Consider the following 22,975-nt stretch of genomic DNA (forward strand, 5'->3'; position numbering starts at 1 on the left):
CTGAAAAGGTGATGTGCACTAACACACTGCTGATCACTTATCTATCCGTTGATCGGCTCTCATCCACTCACTGACCATCCATCCTATGCCAGGCACGGCTCTAGGTGTTCAGATGGACAGATCCCACCTGTCAGATCACTATCTATGTTTACATGAGACCCACAGGCATTGGCGGGTCTGAGAACTGCTGTTTTTTCAACATTTGGCCCCTGTAGAGAGAAGCAGGAGACATGGTTAGGTAGAGAGATCACACAATAAACAGGACTGACCCAGCTCCTCCCCTTGCCCACTCCCCTCCTCATGGCCTGATCCTACCCCTCAGCCAGGATAGGAAAAGCTCAGTCCATCCCCAGCATCTTCAGGAGCCCTCCTGCAAGGCCACCAAGATGAACCGGCTCTGCCACTCTGCAGCCCTTTTGTTCCTCCTGGTTATCCTGGTGGAGAGCACCCCGGGCACCCAGGTAGGTCCAGCCTCACCTCTCCTCTACACACTGGAGGGAAATGAGGGGAGTCCACACAAGGGGCTGGGGAGCAGGGGTAGGGTGGGTGCTGCCAGCACCCTCTGGATTTCTCCCTGGAAATCGGCTAGTTTTAACTGCAGGAACATTTCACCACTCTCAACATGGAAAAAAAGAAAAAAGAAAATTAGAATTTAAAAAAAAGTACCAAGTCAGGGACCACATCCTTGAGCCTCTTTTCCTGGTCAGTGTCTCTGATCCTTACTGTTGTGTAATAAAAACATCCATATTTCATCCTTGGCCGTATTCATGACCCAGGCCTCCTGAACCTCTGGGCATTCACTGTCTTTCATAGGTCATGAAAGTCCATCCAAGATATCATCAGAACTGCCTTTGTCTCCAGAAGAAGACAAACAGGCACTTAAAGGTTAAATTTTTCAATACCATCCATGTCAGCAACTCAGGGGAGAGGGGAGGGAATGGAGATTGAGCTCAATCACCAATGACCACTGATTCAATCAATATGCCTTTGTATTGAAACCTAAATAAAAATCCATGAACATTGGTGTTTAGAGAGTTTTCAGGGTGATGAACACAAGGAGGTGACGTGAGGGTGCTGGGCTCACTGGGGTATGGAGGCTCCACACACCTCCACTCCACCTTTGCCCTACCCGTCTCCTCCATTTCACTGTCCCCAAGCTTTATCTTTTATAATAACATGCGTACAGTAAGCGAGGTGTTTCCTGAGTTCAGTCGCTGGGTCTATAGAGTTATTGAACATGGAGGTGGAGTCACAGAACCTCTGATTTTGGGCCAGTTGGTCGCAAGTATGAGTTATTCGAGATCATGTGGCTTGCATCTGAACTGAGGACAGTCTTGAGCCCTCAACCTACAGAATCTGCGCTAAGCCCACTGATACACTACCAGAAGTAAATTGACTGTGGCTGTTTGATAATTGGTTAGCGTTGATAGAGACATCACATATTTGGCATCAGGGTAAACTCAGACTCATTCTCACCTGTGATATCAGGGGTTAGATGAGGCTTAAGGACAGGGAAGTAATGAAAGTAGGACACGGGATCCAGAAACTCTACAGGTAAACTGTATTTTCAGAATTTCTGGCAGAATCAGGTACTGTATCAAATGGGTTGTGACTAGACAGTACCTAGTCCTGACCCCACTACCCACGTGCTTGTGTCCTGGGGCAAATCATCTGCAGTTTCCTCATCTGAACATGGGGGTACATGTTCCATGGGTTCTTTGAAAAGATTATCTGTCATTAATATAAAGAGTTTAACCACATTTCATGGCCAATTTTTTCCATTTTCTAGTAAGATGTGTTCATTAAAAAAATGTCTATGTACCTTCCTTGGGCAAGAAAAAATATTTAGCTGTCATATATTGATATTCCTCCATTATTAAACTAAACCAGAAAGACCTGGGACCAAAAGAGTAGAGTAACTGCAGGGTAAGAAAGAAACACAGCCCTTGTGTGGTTGGCTCGTGGGACCAAGGCTGATTCGCATAGTTTCCAGGTCCCCTCCTGACTATTCTTTTATTATCTATATTTGATCTTTGTCTTGGTTCATGGCCCTGGCCTCCTAAACTTCTTGGAATTTATCTTCTTTCATAGGTCATGACAGCACTCAAGAAAGGCAACCAGGAAGCTTTCAGGTTTGGACTGAAACCTCAAACACTCACTTAGATGCTTGAACTTTCACCACTTTCTTGCAGTAGCTCTTGGGATACTGAAGGACTCTGAGATTGAGATCAATCAGCCATGGCCGATAATTCAGTCAGTATGGCTATTTATCGAAAACCTCCATAAAAATCTATAAATATTTGGATTCAGAGAGGTTTTGGGGTTAATAATAATACAGTGATGACATGGATCATGTTATTTTATTATCATCTCAGTAGATTGAATATTAGAGATGATTATGTAAATGTGTCCGATCATCAAATAGATATTTTACTAAAAAGAATTCGATCATATCCATTCTATTGAAGACTGTGTATTTGTTGAGAAAATGAAAATAGGAATTAAGTCCCTACAAAGCATCGTTCTTGGGGTGGGGAAACAGCTGTGAAAAATATATGGCAAAATAACTTGCCTTCTAGGAGGGAGACAAACAATAGCAGAGGGGAGAAATCCTATGGTAGGTCATAAGTTTCTTGAAGGTAGAGAGGGACGTGGAGAAAGGATGTTGTGCTTTTTCTCTCCAGGGTCAGGGAAATCTTCTGTGATAGGAGGCTTTGAGCAGATGCTGCAGAAGTGATATGCCTGGTGTGTGTTGGAACCGCAGCCAGGACCAGGGTGGATGGAGCTGGGTGGGTGGAGCGGAGAGGAGTGAAAGGGGAGGGGAGTGAAAGGCTATGAGGCTGAGAGGCCATGGGGGCAGGTCATGAGGAGACTTGTGGGACTTATTAAGATCAGAATTTGACTCAGTGAAAGGAGGAGTCACTGAGGGATTGGTCATGGGAGCAATGGGGTAAGACTGAATAGTAACAGGATCCCTGAGGCTGCAGTGCAGAGAGTGCCCTCTAGGGGATGAAGGGCAGACACGGAGGCCCAGGGAGCAGGCTGCTGCAGTGGTCCACGTGAGCCCTGATGGAGCGGGATCCATGTTGTTCCCTAGGTGGATCCCAAGTCTCTTGAATAACATGAATGTCTTGCTCTGTTGAGGAGGCTTCATTACTTAGTCATGATGAATTAAATCATTAGCTATTGGTGACTGTTCAACTGATAGTTCTATTACCCTCCCTGAGGTCGTAGAAGAGGGGATGGAGAAGAGAAGACCATGGGGGAGGATGGGAATGAAAGTTCAAACCCTCCCTCCTGCCAGACAGTCCTTCCTGTGCATTCAGAGTCCGTGCTGGGGTTATGAGGGTCTTTCCAAAGTCACTGATGTCACATATCAGAAGCCACTTTTATTGTTCTCATCACATAAGAGATACCAAGATTTTTAGCAACTCAGTGCCAGGAAAAGGATGAGAAAATAAACACATGTGTTTCTTCTTATAATTGCAGTATCAACAGTATCAGCATTCAATTTATACAATGCTCCTGATGTCACCAAAGTGAACACACTGGTATGTTTTCTTCATGACTTTTTCCATTACAGCGTAATTCCTTCATATTTTTTATTAATGGTGGAAAGTTTTTACTATACACATAAGCACAGAGAATATTAATAGTATTATAAAACCCACATACCCAGACATATATTAATGTAATGAATAATAATTATAATATTTAATATAATTAACAATACCATAATATAATTAATAATACTATTATTAATGCTATAGTATTATAATGAATATAACTATAAATGTAATATTAATGTAATAACATACTTGATAATATTATTAATATTAATATAACACTATAAAACCCAGGTATTCAGACCCAGCAATTTGACATATAGGACATACATTTTTTTTTACATGTGATCTCTTTCTGTTCTTGTAGAGTTGTGGTTTTTCTGGTTCATTTGTATATTTATTTGGGTGTGTTAGGTCTTAGTTGTGGCCTGCTGGCTTATATGCCCTGCAGCATGTGAGACCTTGGTTCCCTGACAAGCGATTGAACCTGGGACTCCTGCATTGGGGTGGATTTTTAATCACTGGACCACCAGGGAAGTCCTGTAGAAGTTTTTGAGGCTACTTCATGAGGAGATACACATTTGTACATGGTTACTGTAGCACGTCATGCCTAGCAACATTCATCATGATGTCCCAGAAAGGAGGTTTACAAATGGGCTTTTCAATATGACCATCCTCCACCACCTTAAATTCTCTATTGCAAAACAAGCAAACAAACAAACCAAAAACCAAACCTGGTGGTTCCCTTGTTGACCTTGTACACTGAGCTGTGATGACTGTCCTCATAACTGACCCATTGCCCTTCCCATTTCAGCAACTTCTAGACCTGCTTTCTGTCTGGAGGAAAAATTCACAAGTCCTTGCAGGGGCTGAAAGACCAGGTGCTTCATCAAGGGTGATACGGAGAAGTTCAAATGTAATGATGGGGATGGACATCTTTAGAGCTCAGTACATGGAGGATGTACAGAGAGCTTAAAGGTCAACAACTCCCTCATAGAAGAAGGATGCATAAAGACCTGTGCTCACACGAAGGGTCCTGGTGGTAAGACAGGTGGCAGGTCAGGGTGGGAGGGGAAGGCTGGGGAAAGAGGTGGAGCTCAGGAGACCACACACCATTCACACCTGCACAGTGTCTTTCCTCCTTGTTGCCTCCCAGGAGAAGAGGCTGCCGTGTCCTGTGAAACTTGTAACCCTGAGCATGTCCTTCAGGGGTCACCTTGGCAGAAGGTCAACCCTGGATGCCTCTTTATGATCGTCTGAGCTTGATCATATGCTCCCCTTTCTCAGATGGCAACACTGATTCAGCCACCCTCCAAGGCAGGTCTGCAGTGCTCCTGGCACTCCCAACCCCCACCCGAGGCTTGAAAAACTCATTTCCTTCTCGTTGGCCATTCGGGTCTTGGGGCCTATGGTTCCACATTTTTTGGAAAATCTTGGATATGTCAAGATGACCGGTGTCCACACCTGGAGCTGGAACTCAGCAAGTTCCTTTATTTTTGCAGAGGACATGCAAAGAGTGGTCCCTGAAACTCTGAAGTCCGAGGAGGATCCCTGCAGGACTGGGCTGTGGCTGCTTCTGAAACAGTTCAGTCTCCTCTCAGTTCTTCTGTCCCCTACTCTCCTCAGCAGAACCTATTTCCTTTCATCCATGGGTCTACATGTCTTAATTCTGTCTCATCCAACTGTCTCTCAGCACCATGAGAGCCAGCCCTCTCTTTATCCCGAGTGCTTAGCGCAGTTCCTGGCACCAAGGAGACAGTTCATAGTTCTTTGAGGAAGCAAGGAATGCTGGATGGAGCACATTCCTCATGCCCACAGTAACTATAGAGCCTGCCGTTTGATGACAGGACTTTTGTTTTCACCCGAATCCTCACGGCATCCTCACCGTCATCCCCCTCCCCACCATCACTGCTCTTCTTGTCGGGGGTCATGGTGGAATTCCCAGCCTCCAGTTCTCAGCATCAGTCATGAGAGAAGGGTTTGGGATAAAGAAGCTCCTTGACTGCACAATGATGTTTCAATTTTCTTTTCTATAGCTTCAAACACTGCGGCTTATATTTCAATAAATGCATATTCAGAATTAAACTGACTGGAGTGGAGTCTGTTGTTTGCAACTACAAACCTTAACCAGTAGGGTCCATAGAAATGGTGGTCCTTCTCTCTGCTCTGCTTAGCAGTGGCTACCTCCCTTTTCCCCATCCACAGAGTGTGCCCTACCAGGTATAGGAAACAAACACACTATGGCATCATCTACTTTTTCATAGCTGCTCCAAGCTACACAAAAACCTGGGACACAGACACCTCAATATGTAGGCTTTTACTCCTTACTTCTACGTTCAGTCAAATTTGGGGGCAGGTTGTTCTCCTGGACTCTCAGAAGGAGAATGGATATTAGACTCAGTTGTCCACTTTTCTAAGGAATCTGATTCCCTGAGGTCACATGTGGAGAGGGGGTTTCTTACTTCAGTTAAAGAAAGGGCAACTACCTTTTTTGCATCCCAGGCTCTGTGTTAGCATTTTGCCTGTATTCTGTTTATCATCCTAAGAATCCTTCAAGGGAGGAAACGGAGGCATGGAGATGGCTCTCAGCTGCTGTATTCATTTGCTCACACTGCGGGCCCCCATTCTCCCAAGTAGAGGGACTTTGATGATGTTTTCTTGCTCCTGCCTCTGGGAGGATGTATGTTGGAGACATTTTTGGAGAACAGAGTTATCAGTTTTACTACAGATGAGGAAAGCGAGGCATGGGGATCACAGAAAGAACGGTAATGAAATAAACAAAAACACAGATGGTGCCGGTGCTGGTGCTATTACTCACTACTTCCCATAGACTTGGGCACATTTCTCAACATCTCTGAGCTTTCCATTCTTTATTATAAAATAAGGATAATGGTTGTATTTGTTAGTATTTTTAGCCAGAGACCACTAGAAACAATCTGGTTTCTAGTTGAAGTCTGCTCTGCTCAACTCAAGTCACTCAGGCACATCTGACTCTTTGTAACCCCATGGACTGTAGTCCACCAGGCTCCTCTGTCCACGGGATTTTTCAGGCAAGAATACTACACCACGTGGCCATTTCCTTCCCAGAAGTAGCAGTTACTCAAGATAGGGGGATGTCTGGTCATTTTGGTTGTTCCTGTAATTTAGCTTGTTTTGTCTGTGTTCAAACATGATTACCGAATGTTTTATTTTTGTCCTGATATTTCATGGACATAGAATGACCTTGTCTGATATTGAGGTTCTGTTTAAATGTTAATATTGAGCAGAAGAATATCAGGCCCACTGTGGTACGAGGGCAGGTCTTGGAACTCAGAGGTTGCTTTTTGCTTTGTCTATCAATCTCATCATGTTGTGATCAGAAGAAAAAGTTATTTTTAAAGTGATTTGCACAGGTATTGCCAGAGTAACTTTTACCAAAGTCAGATCTGATAGCAGTAACATTAATACTGTGAATATACAACAAAGTTAATTCTTACTAAAATTATTAATTTGTAACAGTGTAATAGGATAATGCCTTGGTGTTAATGAAAGGAGACTGGCTTAAGTAACTCACTGTGCTGTTGTGCGCTCTTGGGCACATCATTTCATCTCCCTGAGACAGTGGTGTGTTGGGGAACTGGGGGCTATTTTCAGAGACCCCACATGTTTGGAGTCAGGGAAACAACCTAGACTCACTCTTCTTTATTCTCTGTGTCTGTGTTGGGGTTTGGAGAGGGGACTATTGTATTAGGGACACTTCTCTGCATTTTCAGAATCCCTGGCATATTCAGGTAGTTTATACAATGGGTTGTGACAGGAGAGTGTCTTTTCCTGACCCAATCCTGCCACTCACATGCTGTGTGTCCTCGGGCAAGGCATCTGCAATTTCCTCACCTGAATGGGGGGACCAGGCTACATAAGCTTTTTGAAAGAGTCATGAGTATGAAGAGTTTACACAGTCATGGTCAATGATGTCCATTTTCCACCAAAGTGTTTTAGTCCAGAAGACTTGTCTACCTACGTTTCCTCACTACTTACCCAAATAGAAATTTGTGTGTGAAATAATAATCATTTCTCTGTTATGAAATAAATCAGAAAGCTGAGTGACAGCTGAGTTTCTTTCCTCCAGAGGCAACTGCAGGCAGAGTAGGAAATGAAGGACTTCTGTGATTTGCTCGTGGAGCCAAGAGAGCTTTTTCCAGGCTGGCACTATATTAGTCAAAACTCAAGGCTCATATTCTTTCCTCCCAGTCAGACTATTATTTTTATCTTCCTATCATGATAAAGGATGTTAGAAGAGACTCATAATTATATAAATAAGCCTCATCATCAAATAGACTAACAGAAGTTTTATTATATTCAGTCTCTTCAAAGATTATGAACTTGGCATGAGGATGAAATGGGAAATTCATCCTCTTGACAAATATTCATCAAATACTTATGTTTTTCCTCCCCTAAAACTTATATTTCTTGGTGTAGGAAAGCAGCAGAAAAGAAAATTAGTAATATAATATGCTTTCAAAGAGGGTGATAGACAATTAAGGCCGGAAAATCCCATGCCAGGTGGTGATGAGTGTTTTGTAGAAAGAGAGTGATGGAGATACAGGAGGCTGAAGTTAAAGAAACACTGGAATAAGGAGTAGAGGCTGACAAAAATGAGCCTAGTGTGTTTGCGCAGCAGCCAGGACCAGGGTGGCTGGAGCTGAGTGGGGGAGGGGAGGCGAGTGGAAGGGGACGAGGCAGAGAGGCCATGGGGGCAGGTCGTGAGGAACCTTGTAGGACTTCCTAAGAATCAGAATTTGACTCTGAGAGAGCTGGGAAATTGTGAGGGATTGGTCATGGGAACAATGGGATGAAAGTGTTACTCAATCGTATCTGACTCTCTGTGACCCCATGGACTGTAGCCCGCCAGGTTCCTGTTCATGGAATTCTCCAGGCAAGAATACTGGAGTGGATTACCATGCCCTTCTCCAGGAGATCTTCCCAATCCAGGGATTGGACTTGGGCCTCCCTAACTGTAGGCAGATTCTTTACCCTCTGAGCCATTAGGGAAGCCCAACAATGGGATAGGACTTTAGTTTTAACAGACTCCCTGTGGCTGCAGTGTGGAGAGTGACCTCTAGGGAGCAAAAGGCAGAGAAAGAGGACCCTGGGCAGGCTGCTGCAGTGGCCCAGGTGAGTCAAGATGGACTGTGTACCTGTATTGGTCCTGGGGTCGATCTCAGCTCTCTTGATAACATGAATGATTGCTCTGTTGAAGTACTATGCATTATGTAATGCATCATCGTAAATCACGATGCATTAAAGCTTTAGACATTTATGACTGATTCAACCTCTAGCCCTCTCCCCACACTGAGGTGTGGAGGCAAGAGAAGGGGAAAAGGGGAAAGAAAATTCTGACCCCAGAATTTTGGGAAGGTGCTGCTTCCCCAGGCAACAAATCTCCATTCTTGGGTTAGGTTGAGGCTTTACTAGTCACCTCCTTCACGTGAGAAACGAGTTTTTGTTGCTGTCATCTCCCTGGAAACTTCAACTGCGTGTTAGGAGCTTTGTGCCAGGAATGGGATGAAGAACAAATTAGTATTTCTTATGAAAGTTGCAACATCAATATCCCTCAATAGTCCTTTATTCCGTTGTTCAAGATGTAACCAAAGTAAACACACTGGTGTGTTTTCTTCCTTGCATTTCTCCATTACTGCTTGATGCCTTCACACTTTCATTTCAGGGTCATCGTGAAGTTGCTCAGTCGTGTCTGACTCTTTGTGACCCCATGGACTGTAGCCCACCAGGCTCCTCCATCCATGGAATTTTCTAGGCAAGAGTACTGGAGTGAGTTGCCATTTCCTTCTCCAGGGGATCTTCCCCACCCAGGAATTGAACCTGGGTCTCCTGCATTGCAGGCAGGCGCTTTACCATCTGAGCCACCAGGGAATCATTTCAGGGTGGAAACTGTCAACCACACACATATGTACAGAAAATAGTATAAACCCATGGACTATTGTCTAGCTCCAATCATTATCAACATATAGAGAATATTCTTAAACTGTATCCTCTTTTTGATGTATTTTGATGCCAATCAATAGCATCCTGCCAATTCATCTATAAATATTCAGTAGTAATAGGAATTATTTACAATATTACCTTGTCATTATCATGCCTAACCATATTAATAATAATGTCCAGGAAAGGAGGGTACCAAACAGCCATTTCACATTTCACACCCCTACCACTCTCTGTTGCAAACAAACTGGGGATTTCAGTTGTTCATCTTGCAGACTGAGCTGTCTGACCTCCTATCTGACCCTCCCATGCCTACCTCCCCACAGCCTAACTTCTGCCTTGGCCTCCATACAGGTATTCAAGCAAGGCCAAAATATTCAAACACTTCTATGTTGTCAAGCCCAGGTTCTGGAAGACCTTTTCACACGGCAGCTGCAATGCTAAAAAGAGCAACTTCAAGATCAGGGAGTACTGGGTGAGGACTTGTGATAGTGTTATCGGGTCCTGGAGAAAGACAGAGCACAGGGCAGGGTGGGAGGGGAAAGAGAAAGAGATGGGAGCTCAGGAAACCACACACCCTTCACAACACCCCAGTGACTTTTTCCCTCGATGCCTCCCTGGAGAAGTGGCTGTAGTATCCGTGGACTGAGCATGTCCTCCATGGGCCAGTGTGGCAAAAGGTCACCCCCAGAAGCCCCATCATCATAATCTGATTCTACTCACATGCTCCCATTTTTCAGATGGGAACACTGAGTCAGTCACTCTGCAGAGCAGGTCTGGAGTGCTCCTCAGTGCCCCACCTCGGCCTGGAAAACTCCCTTGCTTTTTGTTGGTTACCCTGGTCCTGGGAGGACTGTGGTTGCACATTTCTGGGATGGTCTAGGACCTGTCGGGGTGTACAGTGCTCAACTCTGGGACTTCAGAGATGTCAATCAGCAAGTTCCTTCTCTTTTACAGAGAACCCGTGAACTGTGCTCCCTTGAGATGCTGAAGTATAAGGAGGATCCACCCAGGGCTGTGTTCTGGCTGCTTCTGAAAAATTTCAGCCTCTGCCTTTTCCTTCTCAACCCTCCCCTCCTCAGCAGAAATCTTCCTCTTCCCTTCCCCCTACGGGCCTGCTTGCTTTAGTTCTGTCTCATCCAGTTGACTCTAAGCACCATGAGAGCAAGTCTTCTCTTTATCCCTAGAATGCTGTGCAGCTCCTGGCACAAAGGATACAGTCCATGAACATTGGAGGAAGGAAGGAAGGAATGCAGGAGCAAAGTTGCACATCACTGGAGTGTCTATAGAGCCTGGGATTGAATCCAGGATCTTGTCTTACTCTTCTTCCTCACTGCCTCCTCACCTTCATCCTCTACCCCCACCATCACCTCCAGAACCTTCTGGAACCTGAGTGCCTGGATGCTACCCCTCCTCCTGCAGCCAGAACTGCTGGGACCCACTTCTTTTTCTTGATAAATATGATTTGATACTGATGAAGTCTCACCCAAAACCTTTGACACGTCATCTATGTTAATATCAGATAGTATTGCCTGGATGTTGTCTGTATTTTGGTAACATCCAAGTAACTGGGGACACATGACTAACAGGTTTTGGCATGTGTCTTCCTCCTGTTTTTTAACCTATAATTCCTCCAGCAAGTCACTTTTCCTTGTGTGCGTATTAGTCCTTCAGTCATGTCCGTCTCTTTGCGATCCCATGGACTGTAACCCTCCAGACTCCTCTGTCCATGGAATTCTCCAGGCCAGAATATTGGAGTGGATTGCCAGTCCCTTCTCCAGGGGATCTTCCCAAACCAGGGATCGAACTTGGATCTCCTGCATTCCAGGCAGATTCCTTACCGTCTGAACCCTAAGGAAGCCTTAGCTGTAGTTCTGTTTATTCATCTCTAAAATAGGAACTTTGAAACTTAACTTCTAAGATGGTTAAATAATAAAAAGCTACTTTCCCCTGAACAATTACTATGAACACTTACACTTACTATGAACACTTTACAGGTCATAAAGTTAAATGTCCTCCAGGGAAGGGAGTGAAAGTCACTCAGTAATGTCCGACTCTTTGCAACCCCATGGAATTCTCCAGTACAGTCCATGGAATTCTCCAGGCCAGAACACTGGAGTGGGTAGCCTTTCCCTTCTCTAGGGGATCTTCCCAACCTAAGGATTGAACCCAGGTCTCCCACACTGCAGGTGGATTCTTTACCAACTGAACTATCAGGGAAGCCCAAAATGCTCTCCAGGCTAGGTGAGTAATGGGGGTGGGAGTATTTGGAGTCGGGGTGGAAGCAGGGGGACAAAAAGGAACCACGGAGATTATGGAAACTGGAGAAAGCTCCCCTCTTGAGAAGAGAGCAGCTGTCCCTCAGTTCACGGCTTTCAGAGCATGGTCCCTTGAGCAGCACCCTCAGCCCCCGAAACCTGGTAGATGTGGACCCTGAGGTCCCACTCCTGTCCTCCCAAATCAGATCTCAGAAAGTGGAGCTCCCAGATCTGTATTTGACCAAATGGCTAAGGGATTCTGGTGCTCACTCAAAGCCGCAGTCCACTGCCCTTGATAAATGGTAGGACTGTGTGGTTGCCAGATGGTTTACTTTTTCAAACAGTGCTAGAAATTCATTTTCTGTAAAACTCCCACTGTTAAATCCTGGCAAACTTTTTTTTTTTTTTTTTCTGGCAAACTTTTTAAAATTGTGAAATGTACTGTGTGGGCTAACAATCGTTGATATATTCTAGCCAGATGTGCAATCTTTTGTTTTTGCTTTTCCTTTTAATACTTGAAATAATCCTTTTAAAACATTATTCATGACCTCACATTTAAGAAGGAAGACTCTGTAGGTCCAAAAAGTGAGGTGCTATTATATCTCGAAGTAAGAAAGTGTTTGCTCATGACTTGGATATGAATGTCCCTCTCAGAGGGCGCAGCATTTCAAACGTCTGAATACCTTCTGTCTGCTTCTGGTACATTCCATCCATTTCACCATGTGGCCTTAGATAGCATGAGATCCAAAAGTCTTCTGCTTCAGAGGGAAGAACTGTGGAATAGAAGCAGAGATATGATCTGGAATCCCACAGTCTTGGATCTTTATCCAGAATACAATGCCTGTGATGTTCTTGCCTTGTTATTTCTCTGAAGATACATGCAGAGGCTGGGGAGGTTTATAATTAGAGACCTCGGTCATGCATGAGCTGGAGGTGGGAGGGGAAGGGAGGCTGAGCCCAACAGGGGGTGTCTAACCTGGACCAGAGTGAGGAGGACCAGGAAAGGAGGACGTTGGGAGAGAAAGACAGACAGATGAGAGAGGGGAGGGCAGGAAAAAAGTTTCTGCTGTTAGGAGGATTCTCTGCAGCTGCCTGATCTCAGGTGGACAGACTGAGGGGAATAGGCACAGGGCCAGCGGGCCTCATGAGCTAGAATCCTACCATCCACAGGTTGTGTCCTGAGCAAGTGGTTTTCCTTCTCTGACACAATGGGATGAGAATCCCAGATGCTGTAGGACTGACTTGAGGCTAAATGAAATCACGCACGTGGAATGTCTCAGGAGAGAGGGACCCTCCACTCACAGTGGCTTGTTCTCAGTGAGTCACCCACTCCCAATGCCCTTCTGCCCTGCAGCAGCTCGGTATTGAGAGCTCTTGTAATGGCAACCCCACTCCAGTACTCTTGCCTGGAAAATCCCATGGACGGAGGAGCCTGGTAGGCTGCAGTCCATGGGGTCGTTAGGGGTCGGACACGACTGAGCTTTGCACTTTCATTTTTCACTTTAATGCATTGGAGAAGGAAATGGCAACCCACTCCAGTGTTCTTGCCTAGAGAATTCCAGGGATGGTGAAGCCTGATCGGGGGCCCTCCATGGGGTCGCACAGAGTTGGACACGACCGAAGCAACTTAGCAGCAGCAGCAGCAGCAGCCCTTCTCAAGGGAAAGGGTGTCTGTGCAGGAAGGCAGCCCCCCGTGTCCTCTGCAGCTCATCACCCAGCTCTGAGCCTGCTTGATGTTTGGCTGGACTTGCTTCTGGGGCTTCTGGGCACTGAGCCCAGCTCCCTCCTCCTTGAGCCTGGAGTGGAGCACAGGGTGTATGTGTGTGTGTATTAACAGAAGAATGTGTGTGAATGACTGAGTGCAGGGCTTGTGGTCAGTGGTTGTAACTGGGAGTGCATATACAGGAGTGAGTGAAGGGACTGTGGGTGTGTCACCCCTCACGTGTGCACCATTGTTTTCAGCCAACAATGCAACTGAGTGCACGTGCACAGACTCAGAAACCAGAGCCCCGACTTCAAATCCTCTCTCCATTCTATGACTGTAGGCAAATTACTTTATTTACTTTCACCTCAGGTTCCTCCTCTGTAAATGAAGAAATGTCAATAGTTCCTCACCCCCTCCTTTAGGATTTTTGCAAATTATTGGAGTTAATATATGTCAAGTGCTTAGGATAATACTTAACATATAAAAAGCTACGTTTTTACCCACGGTAATTACTTACTGCTATTATTATTGATAGTAGAAGAGACTTTGACATCTTAGGGAAAACGAACATATGTCCGTTGTGTCCGTTGACTCCACAGCGACCTCATGATGTGGGCAGTGCTGATATCACGTGATACCTGAAGACACGGACTCTGGGAGATTCACATGCTCAGATACAGAGTTAGGAAAAGGCAGCGCTGGTACTGGGACTGAGGTGCTGTGACCCCGATGCCACTGGAGGAGAGAGCAGGAGGAAGGGGAAGTTGCAGTGGATCTTCCAAGGTCCCCTGAGATCCGCTCCCTGCCCCTTCTCTGCCCCTCCCCTTACTCCTTTTTCTACCCAGAAAATAGGGTGGCTGCTCAAGCAGAACATTATCTTCTGCAGCTGAGTTCCACTTGGACCAGTGGCAGGGAAAAAGCAAGGGTCCATCCAGTGGAGAAACTGTGGTGCTGGTTGCACAAAGGTGTGCTGTGTCACTTCTGTCTTCTAAAGTAGGTGAAGGGGGTGGAGATGGATGAACGGTGTTGATGCCAAGATGTGATGACGCCTGCAGGAGGCTGAGCTCGCACAGTGGTTGTTGTGGGTGAGCTAACACAGTGCTGATATCCTATCTGTCCTTTGATCGGCTCTTATCCACTCACTGACTATCTATCATGTTCCATGCACTGCTCTAGGTACTGGGACGCTCCCTGAGTGACCACATTGGAATCACGATCTGTGTTCACAGGATACCCACAGGCGGAGTCAAGTCTGAGAAGCGCTGTTCCTTGGTATTTGGCCCCAGCAACCAGAAACACGAAGTCAGGTGGAGATTGCACAATAAAGAGGACTGACCCAACTCCTCCCCTTCTTCTCTTCCCTCTTCATTGCCTGATCACACCCCTCGGCCAGGATATTAAAAGCTCCATCCATCCTCAGCATCCTCAGGAGCCCTCCTGCAAGTCCATGAAGATGAACCGACTCTGCCTCTCTGCAGCCCTTCTCTTCCTCCTGGTTATCCTGGTGGATGGCACCCCAGAGGATATTAACAAGAGCCATGACCACGGTATGTCTGGGCTCACCTCTCCTCTACACACTGGAGGGAAATGAGGGGTGTTCATGGAAAGGGCGGGGGGCATGGGTGGGGTGGGTGCTGCCAGCCCTCTCTGTATTTCTCCTGGGAAATTGGGCAGTTTTTACTCCAAGAACATTTCACCACTCTCAACATGGAAAAAAAAAAAGGAAAATTAGAATTAAAAGAATATATATCAAGGTAAAGTACCAGATCAGGGACCACCTCCCTGAGACTCTATTCCTGGTCAGTACAGTGTCTCTGATCCTCACTGTAGGGTAATAAAAAGATATATATTTGATCCTTGACTGATTCATGAGGCAGGCCTTTTGAACCTCTTGGAATTCACTGTTTTTCATAGGTCATGAGATGAGTCATGGACAGCAACTGACGATAACTTCAGAACTGCGCTTATCTCCAAAGCAAGACAAACATGCATTTGCAAGTTAGAATTTTCACCAGGCCCCATGACAGCATTTCTGGGGAGAGTGGAGGACACTGAGACTCAGTCAATCACCAATGGCCACATATCAATCAATATGCCTTTGATTTGAAGCCTACATAAAAATCCATAAGCATTGGTGTTTAGAGAGCTTTCAGGGTGATGAACACAAGGAGGTGACGTGAGGCTCACTGGGGTATGGAGGCTCTACACACCTCCACTCCGCCTTTGCCTTACCCATCTCCTCCATTTCACTGTCCCCAAGCTTTATCTTTTACAATAACATGGGTACAGTAAGTGAGGTGTTTCCTGAGTTCAGTCGCTGGGTCTATAGAGTTATTGAACATGGAGGTAGGGGTCATGGAAGCTCTGATTTTCACCCAGTTGGTCACAAGCATGAATTATTTGCGATCACATGACTCATATCTGAACTGAGGACAGTAAGAGCTCTCAACCAGCAGGATCTGCACCAAGTCCACCCATACACTATCAGAAGTAAATTGACCGTGCGACACCCAGTGGGTGTTTGGGGAATTGGTTGGTGTTGGTTGAGACATCACACATTTGGTGTCAGAGAAAAATTCAGACTCACTCTACATTGTGATTTGGGGGCTGAGGTGAGACGCGGGCACAGAGGAGTAATGAAAATACCTGGAAGCTCTTACCATTATGTATATTTTCATAGTTCCTGGCCAAATCAGCAAGTGTGTCAAGTGGGATGTGACTGGACAGTACCCTGTCCTGACCCCCTACCACCATGCCTAGTGTCCTGGGGCAAGTCATCTGCAGTTTCCTCATCTGAACAGGGGTACATGTTCCATGGGTTCTTTGAAACGATTACCTGTCAGGAATATAGAGTTTGATCACATTTCATGACCACTTTTGTCCATTTTCTACTTAGATGTGTTAATTTTGAAAAAATATGTCTGAGTACTTTCCTTGAGCAAAAAAGAATATTTAAGTATCATGTAATGATATTTCTTTATTATTAAAATGAATCAGAAAGATATAGGACTGAGCAGAGCAACTTCAGGGAAAGGTAAGAAACACAGCCCTTGCATGGTTGGCTCATGGGACCAAGGCTGGTACACTATTAGTAAAGTCTCCAAGCCCTTTCCCTTGTCCCCTTTGACTGTTATTTTATAATCTGCTTTTGATTGTTTTCCTGGTTCTTGGTCCAGGCCTTCTCAAACTCTTGGAATTTACTGTCTTTCATAGGTTATGTGATGACTTATGGAGGACAAAATGAGAACCATTCAGGTACGGACTGGTCTAAAAAAATTTAAACCACCTTGTAAAGGTTTGAACCTTCATGCCCCTTCACCACGCCGGCACCTCTGGGGAGAGTGGAGGATACTAACCGGGATCAATTATCAACAGCTGACAATTCAATCAATATGCCGATTTATTGAAAACTCAATAATATCCATAAACATTGGGGTTCAGAGTATTTTCAGGGAGATGAACACAAGGAGGTGATGTGAGCATGCTTTGCTCACTGGGACATGAAGGCTTCACACACCTCCACTCCCCCTTTGCCCTACACGTCTCCTCTGTTTCTCTGTCTCTGAGTCGCCTCCTTTCTAAATTTCTGGAAAAAGTAAGTGAAGCGCTTTCCTGAATTCAGTCACTGGTTCTATTGAGTGAGTGAAGATGGAAGAGAGGTCGTGGTACCTTTGACTTTAGCCAGTTGGTCACAAGTGTGAGTTATTCAGGATCATTGGGCTGGCATCTGAACTGAGGATAGTCTTGAGCCATCTGTGTGCGGAGTCTGATGTGCCTGATCATCAAGTAGATTTTTTTACTAAAAGGAATTCAAGTCATACTCACTCTATTCAATGACTGTGCACTTGCTGAGAGAATGAAGATGGAAGTTACTAGGTCCCTACAAAGCATTGTTCTTGGGGTGGGGAAGCAGCTGTGAAAAAAATATGGCAAAATAACTTGCCTTCTAGGAGGGAGACAAACAATAGCAGAGGGGAGAAATCCTATGGTAGATTATGTTTCCTGAAGGTAGAGAGGGACGTGGAAAAAGTTTGCTGTGCTCTTTCTCTCCAGGGTCAGGGAAACCTTCTGTGATAGGAGGCTTTGAGCAGAGGCTGCAGAACTAACGTGCCTGGTGTGTGTTGGAACCGCAGCCAGGATCAGGGTGGATGGAGCTGGGTGGGTGGAGGGGAGGGGAGTGGAAGGCGATGAGTCTGAGAGGCCATGGGGGCAGGTCATGAGGAGACTTGTGGGACTTATTAAGATCAAAATTTGACTCCCAGAGAAATGGGGAGTCACTGAGGGATTGGTCATGGGAGCAATGGGGTAGGAATCAAAATAGTAACAGGATCCCTGAGGCTGCAGTGCAGAGAGTGCCCTCTAGGGGATGAAGGGCAGACACGGAGGCCCAGGGAGCAGGCTGCTGCAGTGGTCCACGTGAGCCTTGATGGAGCCTTTATTTATGTTGTTCCCTGAATCGATCTCAGGTTTCTTGAATAATATGAATGTCTTGCTATGTTAAGGTATCTGTGGAGGCTTCATTACCTAGTCATGATGCATTAAATCATTAGCTATTGGTGATTGTTCAACTGACAGCTCCTCTCCCCTCCCTGAGGTGGAGGCAAGGAGGAGGAGGAGGAGGGAAGATAAAAGATCAAGGAGGAGGGTAGCAAGGAAAGCACCAACCCTCTCTCCTGCCAGGCAGTCCTTCCTGTGCATTCAGAGCCCACGCTGGGGTTATGAGGGTCTTTCCAAAATCACTGACATCACATACCAAAAGACACTTTTATTGTTCTCATCACATAAGAAATACCACCGTTTTTAGGAACTTAGGAAAAGAACAAAAAAACATATTTCTTCTTATAATCACAATATCGGCATATCATTATTCAATTTATAGAATCCTCCTGAGGTATCCAAAGGAAACACACTGATATGTTTTCTTCATGCCTTTTTCCATTGCAGCATGTTTCCTTCACATTTTTTAAATTAATGGTGGAAAGTTTTTAACATGCACATAAGCACAGAGAATGGTATTATAAAACCCTGGTATCCAGACCCAGTAGTCACTGACCTATAGCAAATATTTTTCCCCTCGGAGCTCTTTTTCTTGTTTTAGAGTTGCGGGTTTTGTTTTGAGCATTTGTGTATTTATTTTTGGCTTCCCAGGTGGTGCTAGTGGTAAAGAACCCACCTGCCAATGCAGGAGATGCAAGAGACCCAGGTTCGATCCCTGGGTCGGGAAGACACCCTGGAAGAGGGCACAGCAACCCACTCCAGTATTCTTGCCTGGAGAATCCCTGGGACAGATGAGCCTGGTGGGCTACAGTTTGTAGTGTCGCAAGGAGTCCGACACGACTGAAGCGACGTGGTGTGCACACGCGTGCACACACACACATATTTATGTGGATATATTGGGTCTTAGTTGCAGGTTGAAGGCTCAGTAATTGTGGCCCACCAGCTTAGTTGCCCCATGGCATATGGGCCCTTAGTTCCCTGACAAGGGATTGAACCCAGGATTCCTTAGTTGGGAGGAGGTTCTTAACCACTGAACCACCTCGGAAGTCTTATAGAACTTTTAAGGCTAATCAAAGGCATTATACCAATTTTCCTTAAAATACTTCATGAGAAGATATATATATTTGAACATGATTATTATATCATGTTACATCTAGCAACATTCATAATTCTGTCCCAGAAAGGAGGTTTTCAAATGGCCTTCTCAATTTGACCATCCCCCACAACTCCAACATTCTCTATGGCAAACAAACTGACAGTTCTAATTGTTGACCTTATATGGAGTTGTGATAACCATCTTCATAACTAAGCCACTGTCCCTCTCATTCCAGCAGCTTCTAAGCCTGCCTTCTGCCTGAAGCCTAAATTAATAGGTCCCTGCAAGGCCAAGAAGTTGAGGTACTTCTACGATGCCAAGACCGGGCAATGCCAACGCTTTTTCTACGGTGGCTGCAAAGGGAACTTGAATAACTTCCAAACCATAGCGCTGTGCATGAGGACCTGCGATCATGCGGCGTGGTCCCGGAGGTAAGACAGGGCGCAGGGCAGGGTGGGAGGGGAGGGGCTGGGGAAAGGGGCGGAGCTCAGGGGGCCACACACCATTCACCCTGCACAGTGTCTTCCTCCTCGCTGCTGCCAGGAGAGGCTGCAGTATCCTGTGAAACCACACACTGAGCAAGTTCTCCAGGGAGAGAATGGCAGAAAGTCAACCCCAGAGGCCTCTTTGTGATCCTCTCAGCCTGATCACATGCTCCTCTTTCTCAGTTGGGAACACTGACTCAACCACCCTCCAGGGTAGGTCTGCAGGACTCCTGAGCGCCTCCCCCCATCCAGGCTCGGAAAATTCACTGCCTTTTTGTTGGTTTCATATTTCTTTTGAAAATCTAGGATCTGTCAAGATGAACAGTATCTAGGTTTGGGGCTACAATGAAGTCACTCAGGAAGTTCTTTTTTTTTTTCCTTGCAGAAGACGTGGGAAGAGTCATGCTCCAAAACTCTGAAGTCTGAGGAGGACCCATGAAAGTCTGGGCTGCTCCTGAAACAGTTCAGTCTCCTTGCATGTCTTCTCTCCCCTACCTTCCTCAGCAGAGCCTGCCTGTTTCTTTTCCTCCATGATGCTGAGAGACTTCCCTGGTGGCTCAGATGGTAAAAGCATCTGACTACAATGTGGGAGACCTGGGTTCAATCCCTGGGTCAGGAAGATCTCCTGGAGAAGGAAATGGCAACCCACTCCAGTGTTCTTGCCTGGAAAATCCCATGGAGAGAGGAGCCTGGTAGGCTACAGTCCATGGGGTCGCAAAGAGTAGGACACAACTGAGTAAATTCACTTCACTTTATGATGCTGGGAAAGATTGAGAGCAGGAGGAGAAGGGGACAGCAGAGGATGAGATGGTTGGGTGGCATCACCAACTCAGTGGGCATGAGTCTGAGCAAACTCTGAGACAAAGTAAAAGGGAAGTCTGGCATGCTGCAGCCCATTGGGTCACAAAGAGTTGGACACGACTTAGTGACTGAACAACGTGGGTCTATACACCTTAGTTCTATCTTATCCAGTTGGCTCTAAGCACCATGACAGCATGTCTTCCCTTTATCCTGAGCACTTAGCACAGTTCCTGGCATGAAGGAAGCAGTTCAAAATTATGTGAGGAAGGAAAGAGTGCAGGAAGAGCACATTCCTCTTGAGCAGAGTAACTAGAGAGCCTGAGATTTGACACCAGGATTGTTGTCTCAACCCACATACTCATGGCATCCTCACCATGCCATCACTGCCCTCCTTGTGTGAGGCCTTGGTGGAATTTTTGGTATCCATTTATCAGCATTGGTAATGAGAGAAGTCTTTGCAATAAAAAAGCCCTCCTTTCCCATAAATATGTTGCAGTTTTCCTTTCTGTATTTTCAAACACTGTGGCTTACATTTCAATAAATGCATATTCAAAACTAAACTGAGGGCAGTGGAGTCTGTTGTTTTCAACTACAAATGTTTACCAATAGGGTCCATGGAAATGGTGGTTCTTCTCTCTGTTCTGCAGAGCAGTGGGTGCCTCCCCTTTCCCAGTCCACAGACTGTGCCCTACTGGGTAGAGGAAGCAAACCCAGGATAGCATCATTGACCTCTTAATAGCCACCCCAAGTTACACAAAAAATCCTGGGAGACAGACACATCAGCATGAAAGCTTTTATTCCTTACTTCTAAGTCTAGTTCAAATTTGGGAGCAGGCTGTCCTCCTGGACTCTGAGAAGGGGAAGGTGCATAAGATTCAGTTGTTCATCTTTCTAAGGAATCTGATTCCCTGAAGTCACATGTGGGGAGGTGGTGTCTTACTTCAGTTAAAGAGGGGCAGCTATCATTTAGTGTGCCAGGCTCTGTGTTAGCATTTTGCCTACATTATTCTATTAACCATCTTAAGAGTCCTTCAAGGGAGGAAATGGAGGCATGGAGATGGCACTTAGCTGCTGTATTAATTTTCTAACTTGGCAGCTTCCTTCTCTCTCAGGTAGAGGGACTCTGATGAAGTTTTCCTGCTCTTCCTCTGGGAATATGTAGGAGGGAGGCACTGTGGGAAAACAGAGTGTCTGCTTCATGACAGATGAGGAAAATGAGGCATGGGGACCACAGCAAGTATCAGTTCAGTTCAGTTCACTCACTCAGTCGTGTCCGACTCTTTGCGACCCCGTGAACTGCAGCACACCAGGCCTCCCTGTCCATCATCAACTCCCGGAGTCCACCCAAACCCATGTCCATCGAATTGATGATGCCATCCAACCATCTTATCCTCTGTCGTCCCCTTCTCCTCCTGCCCTCAATCTTTCCCAGCATCAGAGTCTTTTCAAATGAGTCAGCTCTTTGCATCAGGTGGCCAAAGTATTGGAGTTTCAGCTTCAATATCAGTCCTTCCAATGAACACCCAGGACTGATCTCCTTTAGGATGGACTGGTTGGATCTCTTTGTAGTCCAAGTGGCTCTCAAGAGTCTTCTCAAAAGACTACAGTTCAAAAGCATGAATTCTTTGGCACTCAGCTTTCTTTATAGTCCAACGCTCACATCCATACATAACCACTGGAAAAACCATAGCCTTGACTAGATGGACCTTTGTTGGCAAAGTAATGTCTCTGCTTTTTAATATGCTGTCTACGTTGGTCATAACTTTCCTTTCAAGGAGTAAGCGTCTTTTAATTTCATGGCTGCAGTCACCATCTGCAGTGATTTTGGAGCCCAGAAAAATAAAGTCTGACACTGTTTCCACTGTTTCCCCATCTATTTCCCATGAAGTGATGGGACCAGATGCCATGATCTTCGTTTTCTGAATGTTGAGCTTTAAGCCAACTTTTTCACTCTCCTCTTTCACTTTCATCGAGGCCCTTTATTTCTTCTTCACTTTCTGCCATAAGGGTGGTGTCATCTGCAAATCTGAGGTTGTCGATATTTCTCCCGGCAATCTTGATTCCAGCTTGTGCTTCTTCCAGCCCAGCATTTCTCATGATGTACTCTGCATATAAGTTAAATAAGCAGGGTGACAATATACAGCCTTGACATACTCCTTTTCCTATTTGGAACAAGTCTGTTGTTCCATGTCCAGTTCTAACTGTTGCCTCCTGACCTGCATACAGGTTTCTCAAGAGGCAGGTCAGGTGGTCTGGTATTCCCATCTCTTTCAGAATTTTCCACAGTTTATTGTGATCCACACAGTCAAAGGCTTTGGCATAGTCAATAAAGCAGAAATAGATGTTTTTCTGGAACTCTCTTTCTTTTTTGATGACCCAGTGGATGTTGGCTATTTGATTTCTGGTTCCTCTGCCTTTTCTATAACCAGCTTGAACATCTAGAAGTTCACGGTTCATGTATTGCTGAAGTCTGGCTTGGAGAATTTTGAGCATTACTTTACTAGCGTGTGAGATGAGTGCAATTGTGCGGTAGTTTGAGCATTCTTTGGCATTACCTTTCTTAGAGATTGGAATGAAAACTGACTTTT

The 22,975-nt window shown here is 45.5% G+C and overlaps 1 protein-coding gene and 1 non-coding gene across 2 annotated transcripts; one reads left to right on the forward strand and one right to left on the reverse strand.

Annotated features, from left to right (window-relative positions):
• The first annotated feature begins 386 nt into the window (after positions 1–386).
• Positions 387–20,173, forward strand: LOC120869428 (spleen trypsin inhibitor I-like). Its single transcript, XM_040248745.1, has 5 exons — positions 387–461; positions 14,929–15,055; positions 16,722–16,763; positions 19,337–19,532; positions 19,972–20,173. The coding sequence occupies exons 1-5, from the start codon at positions 387–389 to the stop codon at positions 20,003–20,005; spliced, it is 474 nt and encodes a 157-aa protein (XP_040104679.1). The 3' UTR covers positions 20,006–20,173.
• On the reverse strand, positions 9,405–9,476 carry TRNAC-GCA. The gene has a single exon. It is a non-coding gene; the product is annotated as a tRNA-Cys (tRNA).
• Positions 20,174–22,975: the final 2,802 nt, after the last annotated feature.

The sequence above is a fragment of the Oryx dammah genome, unplaced genomic scaffold (assembly GCF_014754425.2).
Source record: "Oryx dammah isolate SB20612 unplaced genomic scaffold, SCBI_Odam_1.1 HiC_scaffold_10, whole genome shotgun sequence".
NCBI lineage: Eukaryota > Metazoa > Chordata > Mammalia > Artiodactyla > Bovidae > Oryx > Oryx dammah.

What these genes read in the sequence shown, in the direction of transcription:
- LOC120869428 (XM_040248745.1), top strand. Translation starts at nt 387, where the DNA reads ATGAACCGGCTCTGCCACTCTGCAGCCCTTTTGTTCCTCCTGGTTATC. An exon ending in AGAGCACCCCGGGCACCCAG is followed by an intron (nt 462 to 14,928) that starts GTAGGTCCAGCC and finishes ATCCATCCTCAG; the next exon opens with CATCCTCAGGAGCCCTCCTG. An exon ending in TAACAAGAGCCATGACCACG is followed by an intron (nt 15,056 to 16,721) that starts GTATGTCTGGGC and finishes TGTCTTTCATAG; the next exon opens with GTTATGTGATGACTTATGGA.